Source organism: Mycena indigotica, assembly GCF_014461135.1.
Source record: "Mycena indigotica strain 171206Taipei chromosome Unknown Mind.scaff0004, whole genome shotgun sequence".
NCBI lineage: Eukaryota > Fungi > Basidiomycota > Agaricomycetes > Agaricales > Mycenaceae > Mycena > Mycena indigotica.
In genome coordinates, this window is record NW_023503003.1 from 2,302,013 (window position 1) to 2,314,800 (window position 12,788).

Sequence of the window (12,788 nt, forward strand, 5' to 3'; positions counted from 1 at the left end):
ACTACGGTCACGTAAATAGCTGGGAAAGTTGTTCACCAGCATTAAATATATTATACACCAAGAAGTTTCTATATTGTGTGGGCGGCTCCACTGGCTTATGCTTTCGACTTGAGTTTGCGTAGAGATCTTCGCAATGTTGTCTGACGAGATTCCTCCTCGGGTTCTGAGTGGTGATCGGATGTGTCCGACCCCGAGTCTGATTCTCCTTCCGACTCAATCTTTACCGCCCCTTCCTCTTTCTTTACGCGTTTCGATGCGTTTCGCTTGCTCTTTGGCGCAGGGCGCTTCAAAGTCTTTGTCAACGCCGCCTCCGCTTCTTCCAACCTCCGGATCCAGTCCATCGGATAACCGACACACTTGAGGATGGTGAATGGGAGTACGATTCGTCCATCCAGTAATGCAGCCTTCACGCTTGCCTCTGTTGGCACCACCTTCAGGTCGTCATCGACAATATACTCGTTCGCACTCGCAATGCTACGTTTACCCCAATCTTTGGTGATGAAACCTTGGATCCATTCGTCCAGCACTTCGCCAGGAATCTGCGCTGCTTGCTGGGGTGCAATTTCGCCATAACGGGAATACTCGTATGTTCCAAGAAGCCGCCAGTCATTGCTTGATATTCCGTCAACATCTATTAGAGAAAGTATACGCAGACGCACCGGCCTTCTCCCGAAAATATGTTAATAGGTTCTGGTCGATTGGGGCAATCTCTTATGTCCAAAAATGCGATGCCATGCATTCCTGGTGTGGGAAGAGGAGGGTGCCAAGTGCGATTAGGCGTCAGACTGGGAATGGTGAGTAATGATTAGTTGTTCTGGCAAGTCATAAGTACAATGGCGTCCTGGTCGCATTTGAACCAAAATGGTGGTGGACAATTTGCGTGTTACCTCCAAAGGCCTAGCCAGTCTGTGAAAACTTGAACTTGTTCCCAGTTGGAGGAAGACTCACTTTGGAGATGGCTTTACGTGTCCAGCCTTTGGCAATGTATCGAGCAGGGACATCAACTGTCGGGCCAAGATTGAATGCATCGACCGACCAGATGCTAAACCCTTTGTTCTCTGACTTGATGAGTGACACATAGGAAAAGTAGCTTGGCTTTCCCTCTTCTTCCATCAACAGAGGGAGCTGAAACTCTTCTTCCTTTTTCACCTGTACCTGCGGAGACGTTCTGCCCATAGAATTGGTATCAGCAGTCTGGTCAACTTCGTGAGAAGTTTCCAATTGAGTGGGAGTTGGCGATGGAGGTCTGCTGCCAGTGTCCGGTGCAGGAGCAATCTAAACCAAACAAAGCTGCTGCCTTTCATAGCGCTGAATGTAGCTCCTCACTATGCTTTTATCGTCTTCGGCAAGTTGAACATGGCCGTCCAAAAGATTTTTTGACAATGCTGTTTTTGCAGTGAGGGCCTGGGGTCATAAGTTAGTTAATGAACATGTAGAGACGGTCCTTACTCGCTCATCCGGCTCTTTTTTCAATCTGTCAGAAGACATTGACCGCGATTGACGAAAGCAAGACGAACTTGTGGTTGAAGAGGCTGTCACCCATGTCACAAATTAAAGGCTTCGATAGTTGGATCGACAAGCTGAAAATTGATCCGTCTCGCATACGTTCTCTGCAGTCTTCTGCTCATCATGTCGCTCACGAACACAATGACGGTCTTCAAGTTGGCTGGTCTTGGCTTTTCGCTGCTTTCGCTGTTGCATCTCAGGCTGCGGGTGTTCGCGCCGTAGACCAACGGAGACGTCCTCACTTAGGACTACAAAGGCGAAAGTTGCTTACTCGAATGAACTCTTCGGAATGGGTGTCGTTTGCAGCGACCTACCTATTCCAGCATCGATTACTTACTGTGGACGGGTCGGTCTCGTCTTCCTCTCGAGTATCGTCCACTGAAATCCTTGCAGATGCCAGTGGGAAGGCCCTGTCGTTCTCCATCTTTTCAACCATATGATCATCCCAGCGGACCCAGCCACTTATTTGCTGGCCTACTAGTACTCAACGGCTCCATCTACGAATGTTACCATTGCCTAATCCAATCAACAGCCGCACAACTGTTTGAGTACGACACCGAATTCATGTGAGTTAACCAGCCCAGCAAGGACATTTAGATGATGGGCGATGAAATCATTTAAGTAGAGTAGCACTCGACCACTCGCACCACACCCCTGATTACCTTTCCAGGTTGGTGTATGTTGTTCATGCAAGCTTGATGCTCAAACTACCGCCGAGTGGTCTGGGGATGCATATCTTACTAATTTTGAGTTGCTGTATAACACAGCCATTGATATGCCTCTATTGAAGCTGACACACAAGCAGTTTTGATTTGCTTGCGGCGTCCTGGATATTGCGGCTGATCATAGCAGCGCCATTTGAACCATTTTCATCCCCGCCTAGCTCAATCGGATAGAGCGTCAGACTCTTAGATCTTGGGATCTGAAGGCTGCGAGTTCGACCCTCGCGGTGGGCTATCAGTTGTTTTGTCTCCGCGCACCATATGTACATTCTTCGTCCTTAGCGTTAATTCTTGGCAATATTTTATTCCACAGTTTCTTCGCAGTTCCAGGTTTTCTTTTAGTCAGTGTTGTACCTAGGCATGTGCACTGGACAAAACAGGGTTTCTACGTCGTCGTCGTCACTCAGTCTGAATGAATAAACTTGGTTGTGATTGCAGACCAAATCAAAAAGGGGGGGAAGGAAAAAAAGAACAGATAGCCCACCGCGAGGGTCGAACTCGCAGCCTTCAGATGCCTTAAACAGACGTCTGTAAAAGTCTGACGCTCTATCCGATTGAGCTAGGCGGGGTTGAAGTGCGTCGCAAAATCGCCGCCAGGTCACGCTGTCCACACTCCTACGACAGTTCACGCGACTTCCACTTTCGGCATGTACACTAACACAATTTACCGTCAGACCTAACGTCTTGGGGTGTTTTACAATGAATGTACAGGCATATAGATACAACAGAATCAGACACCAACTCTGTAAGATGTCAGTCAGGCCCTAGTAACGGCGATGAAGAACAAACCTATGAACGACTTTTTTCTACAAGAGAGTGAATATCATGATATCACGGCGTGGAAAAGAGCATTATTGCTTACCTGGCCGGTAAATCGTATGACTTCACTCTTCTCCATCACAAACAAGGTCCGCTCTAAGGCGTGGCTTGAATAGCCTTGTTGTGTCACAAACTCCCGCACGAGACTCTGATAGCTTGTGCTCCATCCGACAGGCAGTCGCCGGCGTAGTTCGCGTTCAATTTTGACCATTTCGTCGTTGAGTTCCCCTCGAGTTAGGCCGTCTGCCGAACCAGCCGAAACAGCATCCATCGTGGAGAATTTGAACAGACGAATAGCCTCCTCTACATGATGATTTTGGACGGTGGTCGAGAGTGTCATCTTTGCCAGCGATTCTGATATCCGAATGATGGCTTCTAGTTGTCTGTCTGTTCTTCAGCCGGAATTCGCATAGTATCAGAGTATGAGGGGTACCGGATGGTAATAGGAATAGAACTGCGCTCATCATTATCCCGCTCGACTTGCTGCACTTGTTTACGCAAGCTAACAAAGTGACTGCTCAGCATCTCTTGGGCTTCGGAGGACAGTCGTGGTGCGCATTTGCTGCGAATTGGCTTAGAAATCCATGTCCAATGGGGAAGTAAGGATGAACCTCTTGCAGTAGGCAATATACCGCTTCATGACATCTAAACTTAGTTCCCCAACGACTTGATCGGCATTATCTTCTGGTCGGTTCATCTGAATGTTCATAACGTGTCGAGCTATCATCTACACCAGTGTGTGTGAGTCGGTGGGCCCAAAACAGCGAAGGAAAGTGCTCACCTTGTCCCGTTGTTCATTGTGCTCGTCTTTGACAATGAAAATCATATCAAATCGAGACAAGATTGTGGTTTGAAAGTCGATATTCTAAGACTATGTCATCCGACGCAGAAAGACGAATTTGGACACGAACCTCGCCTGGACTACGACCTTCATCATACCGACCAAAAACGGGGTTAGCCGCAGCCAGAACACTTGTCCTTGAGTTGAGTACGGTGGTAATCCCTGCTTTCGCTATCGAGATTGTTTGTTGTTCCATCGCTTCGTGAATTGCGACTCGGTCCTCATCCCGCATTTTGTCGAACTCGTCAATGCAGACGACGCCCGTGTCAGCAAGTACCATCGCACCGCCCTCCAGGTAGAATTCACGCTGATGGACTTATGAAAAGTCTTCGGTGATGTTGGAACTTGACTTACAGAAACAGTGTCGCGTTGGACAGATGCAGTCAAACCAGCCGCACTAGATCCTTTCCCAGAGGTGTAAACCGCAATTGGTGCAACCTTTTCAACAAATTTGAGAAGCTGACTTTTGGCCGTCCCAGGATCGCCAAGGAGAAGAACGTTGATGTCGCCTCTCAGTCGCATACCATCAGGAAGTACTTTCTTTGAGCCACCGAATAAAAGGCAAGCAATTGCTTTCTTGATATCTTGACGATATATTAGCGGAAATCGAAGGTGGAAAACCCAAAGGCCGTACCCAGACTGCCGAAGATACTTGGAGCGACGCTACGGGCGAAGCGCTCGTAGAATCCTTCGCTTCGGGCCATCGCTCCGAATTCTTCCTCCTCTTCTGGTGTAAACTGGAGACCAAAAGGATTCGAGGAGGAACTCGTGGGTCCTGAGGATAACTCAAGATGAACTACACGAAGGTACGGTTGGCGCAGAGCCGTGGCACCCGCATTCTTCTGTGGCTTGTTCGAGACATATCACGCTTGTATCAGTTTGTGAAATACCTTCTTTGCTGATTGGAATGTCGAGTAAATGCCGGTCGCGATTATTCGCGAGCCAGGTACCACCTTTCCCGTTAAATTCCGATCGACTGAAAGCAACATATGTCTGGGTAGCTCTCCGACGGGAACCATATCTGGAGCCTCTTGGAGTTTGAGCGTTTGTTGATCCGCGAAGGTCGACTTGGAGTGGACGATGAGGTATGGGTCGAGTGGACAGTCTTTCTTCTGTCCAGCAGGTGCTTGTGAATCACATTGGCGAGGAAGTCCGCGATCTGAGCCACCACCGACCCCGCCCATTCCACCAGCAGGATATATCTCTTTCGGCGTGCGGCATGAACGACATTGTAGGTGAAGTTTCGTGGCACGAGACGAAAGGACTGAAGCAGAGATGACGATTCCAGGTATTCGGACGAGTTTGTTCATAGTATTGGCTGTCAAATCGCGGAATTGAAGCAGTGAAAGTCCAGAGCGAAGGCTGATTTGTATATTGGGAATGGCCGCGACAGCCTCATCCATTGTTTGCCTTCTCATAGATTCCCCGCCCACAACACCGACCAGAGGGAAAAGAATGGATCGAGCCGCTTTTGTTGCTGCGTTTTCAAGCTAGACAAGGACTCGGTATGATTGGAGGTAATATTTAGACGCGTCACATACCAGGGGAAGCGTTTCTGAGGGCGTGTTCTGGATTACATGAACTAACTCTTCGTTGTAGAGGTTGATATGCTTGAGGTCGACTTCGAGAACCAATTGTCTCATGAGAAGATTTGCCCTCAATTTGTCCCTACGCACTGAGTATCAAAGAAACAGTGAATAAGGGGTGCAGACGCGTACCGATATATGAATTCTCCACCCAAGCGAAACTGCAACAGGAAGTCCAATAAAAGCTTCTCTGTTTCTGCAGGAGAGTCGGGGGAGATTGCGGGTGCTGGATCATGGGCTTGCACCGTGAAATGACGGTCTTTGTCATATCCAGACATGCTAAACGCAGTTTAACGCGACTTTATCGTTTAGATGAATGGGAACGCGGAATTCGGGACGTCCACTTGAAGGGAGAGGGCAAACACGAATGGTCACGCGTTACCACGCGTTACCGTGACGCCACTCAAGTCATCGACACCGCCATGAGCGCAATGGACACTGATGAGCCCTCTGTGGTATCGAGTTCTACCGCAACTGGTCTGACGCTCTCCCTGTCAGCTACCCCCATGCCTTTCATCCCAAACCTAATCCTCTTTCTCCAGTCACCCGCTCCCGATTCTCAACATCTCTGAGCACTTGACAAGGCTCAAACTACAAACAAATTCCCCCTCTCCCTTTGGTTGGTCCGATATGAACGATTTAACGTATATCTGACCTCAGGATAGTTCTTGGTGCGCTGCTTGGAACCCAAAATGGGCGAGAGGTTGAGATCGTGAATACTTTTGAGCTTGCGGTCGAAAATGGGGGTGAAGTCGTGGACCATGGTTTCCTCGTTTCCCGACGTGATCAATGTCGGTGTGAATTCCTCGATTCCTTTATAGCCGCTCAGATCGACTTGTGCAGACAAACAGGTGTTTCCCTCGCTGGAATTCATTGGGTGGTACACGGTCGCACAGCGTCCAACGTCTCGCCATATCGCGCTCCACGAACAAGTTGCTCTATCGCCGGAACCTATATTCAGCGCTGACCCCTTTGATCTAGTTTACAGGGTACTGCTCGACACCGTTGCTGTTGACTCTTCAGCCTGCGATGAGTCTTGTCGCGAGTTCTGATGTCAACGCTCAGAATCTGCCTTTTAAAGCATATGAACCCACCATAGAACTCCGAGACAGGAAATCGCGATCAGTGTTCATTGAAGTACCGTTCAGTGTGGAGACGGGTGAGGCGGAACGCATTGCAGTCGATTGGACAGCACGTGGCGGGGGGAGTGGAACAAGTCGTGAGTGTGGTCTGTCTGTTCTCTCACAAATCAATATGCCCTCTTTTCAGTCGAGTCTCATCTTCACACTCAACGCGCCGCTGTGAAGATGCTACACGACCGAATCATGGTCTTAGTCAGATATGTCAGCGAGCTCGTAGCTGGTAGGCTGTGGTTTCTTCCAGGGCCATTTTCTCAACGCAACAATTAAGGGCGAGCCCACAAAGATCATGCGACACTACGAGCACTCTCGGCCCTGATTGCGTCTTTGCCTGCAACAGAAAACCTTGCCTTCCGTCAAGAGTTTGAAACGGTACTTGAACCTTTGTGCTGCTGAAAGCTTTCCCTTGACATTACCGCGTCAGGAATACGAGGATGTCCAATTAACAGCTTTCTTATCCTCCTTGACTAAATCCGCCAACATCCTGAATGACGTAAGTCACTTCATTTTTCTAATGCCAATAATTTCACACCCTCCTTACAGCTTGTCGATAAGCACATTGTGGTGACGAGTGGAAACCATGAACGTGGGCCTGGTGGACCCAGACGACGCGGGATGGGCATGGGTATGGGTCGCCACAGTGAATGGGACCGCCACTAGCCTTATTTTCTCGTGAATTTGTACTGCCAGAATGATGTAGAATACGCCTGGAATGCCAGATAGTTACAAACAAACGACTACTTTCCGCGGACTACAATTGTTGCGTCTTTGATCTGTGAGGACCGAAGACCAGCTGCACCTTTTATTTTCTTCCATATCCCATTCGAAGATCGCGATGAAGAAAGACTAGAAGATAGACCGCTGCTTGGAGAGTGTGACAGTGACGACGATGTGGCACTCGATGATAGTGAAGAGCCTAGCGATTCCGACATCTTGGGCTTGGGCATCGGCATTGGATTCGTCTTGGACAACGGCACAACATTAACCTCATTCGGTGGAGCGATTATCGGAGACACGCGTCTTGCAATGTCAGGAGATGGGTAAATTTCTGGCTCGGCTTCGCTGTCCTGTTCCTCTGGAACTGATGCTGGTTCGCCAGGGTGAGAGCGTCTTTTGGGATGTTTTTCATCTTCGAGTTCGAAGACTTCGCCTTGTCTGGATTCTGACTGGTCAAGCCACGTGTTCCGGGCGGAATGGGGGGAATTAATTGTGGTAGCCCCAAAGTCCCACGAATCGATAGTGCCATGGAGCGAGCCACCACGAATGATTCGTCGTTCTTGCCGGTGGGTGAGCGGCGGGAGATCCTCTGAGAAAGAATCAGTATGTGCCATGGAATCGAGAATACAACACACTCAGAATAGCATTGACAAGATAAGACTTCTTCTTCGTTGATTTGAAGAAGGGACTTTGCAAGAGTTCGTGCGCCGTGGGCCTGGGATTGAAGTCAGCGGAGCTGTGCTGTACAACTAAGCAGAGAGTTGGGACCGTTTGACTGGGTCCTTGACTAAACAACTATCGACAAGTTCTTTGAAGCTGCGAGAATATTTGTGGGTGCCGCCTTCTCGATCCAAAGTTGGCGGAGCTTCCTGAATGCTGGAAGGATGCATATAGGCAAGACGGTGGAGAGAGTACAGAACTTAGGCGTACATTTTTAATAGGACTTTTTGAGGGGATTCTCTGGACCGAGGTGGGCGTCCTTGAGCTAACTCGAGCCTAGTTGGGTTAGATCGGCTTCATGTTTCGCTCAGAAACCTACGCAGTAATACCAAAACTCCAAATATCGGCGGATGAATCGTAGTGTCGAGCCTCGATTACTTCAGGGGCCATCCAACAAGGCTAGCAAAGAAAAGTGTCATTTAATCAAGTCAAGATGACCGACGGTTGACTGACTGTGCCGACGAATGACTTGCGCTTGCCTACCTTGGGTCGGGTTCCGGTGGTTTGAGCTTCGAATGAGATGCGTTTTGCACTATGGGCACTACTTCCACTATGTTGGAATCTGACCGCTGCTTCTGCACTGACGATACCAGGTCGCTTATGGGAAGATGGGCTTTTCGAGGTATCCTCGGTTAGGTCTGCGGCCACACCAAGATCGCCGAGTAGGACTGTTCCGTCGTCTGAGGCAGGATGAATCTGAGCATGATATATTCGTAAAATCACAGACCGTCGACAAGGAGGTTCGCTGCCTTGACGTCTCGATGGATAAATCCATTCACGTGCAGATAGTTGAGACCTGGAACAGCTTATTAATATGAAAGACAAATCGATCGGAAAAGAGTCCGTACCTTGCAGGGCTTGTTCAAGAATACAACGAATGACGTCCTCTTCCATGCCGCCCGGCCAACCATACCGCATGATATCAGCAGCGCTTCCTCGATTCATAAGACGCAATGCAATGAACAATTTATGGTTGTCCAGCCACGACCCACGAACCCGTAGCACGTTCGGGTGTTTAGACAAAGACATCAAAGTTGTTTCACGTTGCAATAGAGCAAGACTGATAAAGATTGATCAGGTGCCCCTTAGAAAGCGGAAAACACACGAATGAGGCGCTATCTCCGCCGGTGCGGTTAGCGCGCAGAAAATAGGGTGGGGTAGAACATACGCAGCGCGTCGAGATCGAGCACTTTAAGAGCGCAAGGGACACATTTTCCGGGATGTGAAGAGTACTCTGCTGCATAGACAATGGAAGATGCGCCAAATCCAATTGGAGCACCGATGGTATAGTCTTGCCGTAGTGTTAATAACGAAGACTATCTCGCTTGTTTCGAAACTCACCAGAGGACTTGTCGCTAAACAGTTCATATTCGTCCTTCACCGCACCGATGAAAGCAGGGACAGAAGAGGCTGGCGCCATTGGATGAATTGGTTTGGGAGTTTAGCGTCGTGGTTGTAAGCAGAGTGGTAGACTGAAAGGGTTGGTTGTCACGCAATCGGAGGTATCGTTCCGAGACAGTAGGCCGCGGGGTATATATCAGAATGTGTCCGTTTATGCTCTGTGTGTTTAAACGGCTACCGTGCCTGCTTAATGAGCCTAGAGGCAGGAAGATCACTCGATTCTCTTTATTGGGTGCCGTAAAGAGCATCGGGATAGGAACGTTGACTTTCTTGGCGTGACCTTGATTTCGCCGCCTTTTTTCTTTCTTGCTCTGAATAAATCAAAGCTCCGAAAAAGCGTTGGTCGAAGGCGAAGATGGTGGCAAGAGCTCAAGGGTGGGTTCTGCGCGTGGTCGATTGTGACCTGTCAAACAATTCGTTGATCGACCAATCAAAATCTCCCAGTTGCTCCTGACGACGACGACCAGCCTTCCGCCACGATGGCGCCCGGCACCTCGCAGCAGCCGGCCAAGTACCAGTATGTGTACACTGCTGGGAAACCAAAGATTCTTCCCGTCGACGAGGTCCCACAAGGAGAGGAGAGTCCCGCTGAATACAATACTGGTGGCTATCTCCCTGTAAGACTCACCGATACTTTCAAATCCGGTCGGTATACTGTTGTCCGGAAACTAGGGTGCGTTTTACAAATCATTCTCTTTTTTCGTTGCTCATAGATCGAAGCTGGGGCCATTTTTCAACGGTTTGGTTGGTCAGGGACACTGAACGCAATCGACACTCCGCCCTCAAAGTGGTGAAATCAGCTGGGCGCTATGCAGAGACCGCGAGGGACGAGATCAAGCTGCTTTCTCGAGTAGCTGCTGCTTCGCCCCTCCATCCTGGTCGACAACACATCGTCTCGTTCATGGACTCGTTTTCACACGAGGGCCCGGAGTCATCTCATATTTGCATAGTATTCGAACCTCTCGGCGAAAATCTCCTTGCTCTAATAGAGAGAAATCGTCGCAAGGGTGTCCCTCGTGCGTTGGTCAAGGTATGTTCATTGCTTCCTACGTTTACAGAGGCTTACAGCCGTCAGATCATAGCAAGACAAGTTCTCTTGGGCCTCGAATATCTGCATGACGAATGTGATCTGGTTCATACCGACATAAAGCCGGAAAATATACGTGAGTAATTATCTAGCTTGACCTTTCTTCTTTTGATCACACAGCAGTCATCTCGATTCCTGATGTGGAAGAGTATATCTGCAGCGAACTGATTCATTCGCCATCTCCCACTTCTCGTCGGGTTGGCGTTCCCCCTCCAAAGACACGACCTTCGGTGTCAATACCTCAAACACTTGCACGGTCGCGTCGACAGGTCCAGATCTTCGACTCGCAACCCCTCGCCAGTCCAGGCAGCCGAAGCAGTGGTCTCGGGAGTCATAGTGGCCCTAATAGCGTCAGCAGCAGCTACGTTTCCCCCATGCAAATGTCACATATGGCCAAGTATGGTGTGAATGGGCTCTCGTCGAGCGCTCCAAAAGTCCCAAGTGGACTTTCAACATCTGCTCCCCGAAACCTAGTCCCTGTATCTTCCAAATCAACCCCCGTCACTGCTGCTTCGTCACATGCCAATTCTCCCATCTCACCGCCTTCTACCTCCTCCTCGTCGTCGTCCATATCGTCCACACCCTTTACTGCGGCAGACTCGGTGAACACTCCCCCCACTTCACTATCGAATTCCTTTGCAAGCGCTATGGTTGGTCTCTTGCAGGCGACCAAAGAGCCCGGCAAGAGTAAAGCTGTGTCATTGAACTCGACGTTCAAGGAGCCAGCTGGCCTGCCCATGAAGAACAAACGGCAGTCCGTCATGGAGTCGGAGTTGGAAGATGCCCTCTCAACTTCATGGAAAGAGAAGCTTGGTTTGACCTCGGCATCACTATCACACAAAGCAAACTCTTCCATCAGTGCTAAACCCAAGTTACCGAGGGGACATACTAGGTCAAGCTCAGGCATATCTGTTTCTAGTTCTTGGAAGGATCCGGGTCTTTCAGCGCCAGCGCCTGCTGTTGTTGTATCTGCCGTTGTGCGAGCAGATGGCGAGCAACAAGGCGACTACTTCCAGCTTGCGAATAGTCTTTCTGAAAGCCAGGCACCTACCCCTGCCTCGTCACAGAGCTCTTCTGCAACTGTCACGAAAGCCCATCCATCTCCAAATCTAGATTCACAGCCAGGCAAAGCGGCGATCAAAGTGTCGAATCCCAATCCTTCCCTCCTCTCCCAAACAGCCCCACGGACGCGAACAACTGTAGCTGCCCATGGCGTACTACGTGTTTCGCCACCTTCCTCCCATATTTCACAACTATCTGCTCATATGCATGTCCATGCCCCGCCCCCGTCTCCCTCAAATGGTAGAGTCGATAGAACATCATTGCCGCTTTCTCCTTCGTCTGCCACATCTCTGACACCAACTGCAGCAAGCCCTCCAATGGCAAGCCCTCCATCTGATTTACCTCTTCCTCATCTTCATACTCCTGCCTTGGCATTACCTCAACCTCGACCGCCTCTTGCTCCACAAATATCCGTCAAGATTGCCGACCTAGGCAATGCCACTCCTTCGAAAAAGCATTTCACGGAGGATATTCAAACGCGTCAATACCGATCTCCTGAAGCCATCATTGGCCGCAAAGATTGGGGCACACGGGCTGACATATGGAGTGTGGCCTGCCTGGTAAATGTTTCTGTACCCGTTATAGTATTTGGCGCTAAGCGTACTCAACAGGTGTTTGAACTCCTCACGGCCGAGTTCCTTTTTGATCCTCAAGGCCAGATCGACTTATTCACCAAAGACGACGATCATATGGCACAGATCATTGAGCTACTCGGCGACTTCCCGCTTGAGGTGAAAATGGGCGGGAAATATAGTCATGAGCTTTTTGATTCAAGCGGCTCGCTCCGATACATCAAAACGCTCAAGCCTTGGCCCCTGCAGCGTGTCATGACCGAGAAATATCTTTGGAGTGATGACGATGCGGCAGTTTTATGCACTTTTTTGGAGCCGATGCTGGCTGTCGACCATCGAAATCGTGCCAGTGCCAAAGACATGCTTGACCACCGATGGTTGGAAGTTTTGGATGTGGATGATGATGCGGTGGGTGAATGGTGAGCGCAGCCGATCTCTCTAGAGCGCATTAGACTTGGTTTGGTTTTTTTACCTTATTATTCAATTGGTCTACTCTACGATTGTTCCCCCTCTATATACCTACTAGACTTTGGCTGTACTTGTAAATATGGACTCGTAGACGCGTTGATCGGAACACAATGCCGCGTGACAAAGACATTTGGTTTTGCGCTGACGC

General features: G+C 49.5%; 6 protein-coding genes across 6 annotated transcripts; 3 read left to right on the forward strand and 3 right to left on the reverse strand.

Annotated features, from left to right (window-relative positions):
- Positions 1–95: 95 nt before the first annotated feature.
- Positions 96–1,488, reverse strand: MIND_00452900 (uncharacterized protein; the record flags this gene model as incomplete). Its single annotated transcript, XM_037361342.1, has 6 exons — positions 96–612; positions 660–785; positions 833–897; positions 949–1,275; positions 1,327–1,404; positions 1,450–1,488. The coding sequence occupies 6 exons, from the start codon at positions 1,486–1,488 to the stop codon at positions 96–98; spliced, it is 1,152 nt and encodes a 383-aa protein (XP_037221634.1).
- Positions 1,489–1,541: 53 nt separating this feature from the next.
- MIND_00453000 (uncharacterized protein) lies at positions 1,542–2,054 on the forward strand (the record flags this gene model as incomplete). The annotated part of the gene is made up of 3 exons (XM_037361343.1): positions 1,542–1,852; positions 1,900–1,986; positions 2,039–2,054. 3 exons carry the CDS (start codon positions 1,542–1,544, stop codon positions 2,052–2,054), a joined length of 414 nt encoding a protein of 137 aa, XP_037221635.1.
- Positions 2,055–2,958: 904 nt separating this feature from the next.
- MIND_00453100 (DNA helicase) lies at positions 2,959–5,752 on the reverse strand (the record flags this gene model as incomplete). Its single annotated transcript, XM_037361344.1, has 12 exons — positions 2,959–2,971; positions 3,018–3,034; positions 3,091–3,430; positions 3,481–3,609; positions 3,659–3,774; positions 3,829–3,912; positions 3,959–4,195; positions 4,243–4,472; positions 4,523–4,730; positions 4,779–5,378; positions 5,430–5,556; positions 5,607–5,752. The coding sequence occupies 12 exons, from the start codon at positions 5,750–5,752 to the stop codon at positions 2,959–2,961; spliced, it is 2,247 nt and encodes a 748-aa protein (XP_037221636.1).
- Positions 5,753–5,872: 120 nt separating this feature from the next.
- On the forward strand, positions 5,873–7,273 carry MIND_00453200 (COP9 signalosome complex subunit 6; the record flags this gene model as incomplete). The annotated part of the gene is made up of 9 exons (XM_037361345.1): positions 5,873–5,967; positions 6,017–6,093; positions 6,140–6,265; positions 6,318–6,406; positions 6,456–6,693; positions 6,744–6,836; positions 6,885–6,985; positions 7,038–7,106; positions 7,157–7,273. The coding sequence occupies exons 1-9, from the start codon at positions 5,897–5,899 to the stop codon at positions 7,271–7,273; spliced, it is 981 nt and encodes a 326-aa protein (XP_037221637.1). The 5' UTR covers positions 5,873–5,896.
- Positions 7,274–7,350: 77 nt separating this feature from the next.
- On the reverse strand, positions 7,351–9,470 carry MIND_00453300 (STE/STE20/FRAY protein kinase; the record flags this gene model as incomplete). The annotated part of the gene is made up of 11 exons (XM_037361346.1): positions 7,351–7,919; positions 7,966–8,045; positions 8,099–8,206; positions 8,261–8,326; positions 8,370–8,449; positions 8,504–8,730; positions 8,778–8,846; positions 8,899–9,110; positions 9,156–9,165; positions 9,219–9,341; positions 9,392–9,470. The coding sequence occupies 11 exons, from the start codon at positions 9,468–9,470 to the stop codon at positions 7,351–7,353; spliced, it is 1,623 nt and encodes a 540-aa protein (XP_037221638.1).
- Positions 9,471–9,930: 460 nt separating this feature from the next.
- Positions 9,931–12,595, forward strand: MIND_00453400 (CMGC/SRPK protein kinase; the record flags this gene model as incomplete). Its single annotated transcript, XM_037361347.1, has 5 exons — positions 9,931–10,124; positions 10,172–10,481; positions 10,527–10,614; positions 10,659–12,160; positions 12,212–12,595. The coding sequence occupies 5 exons, from the start codon at positions 9,931–9,933 to the stop codon at positions 12,593–12,595; spliced, it is 2,478 nt and encodes an 825-aa protein (XP_037221639.1).
- Positions 12,596–12,788: the final 193 nt, after the last annotated feature.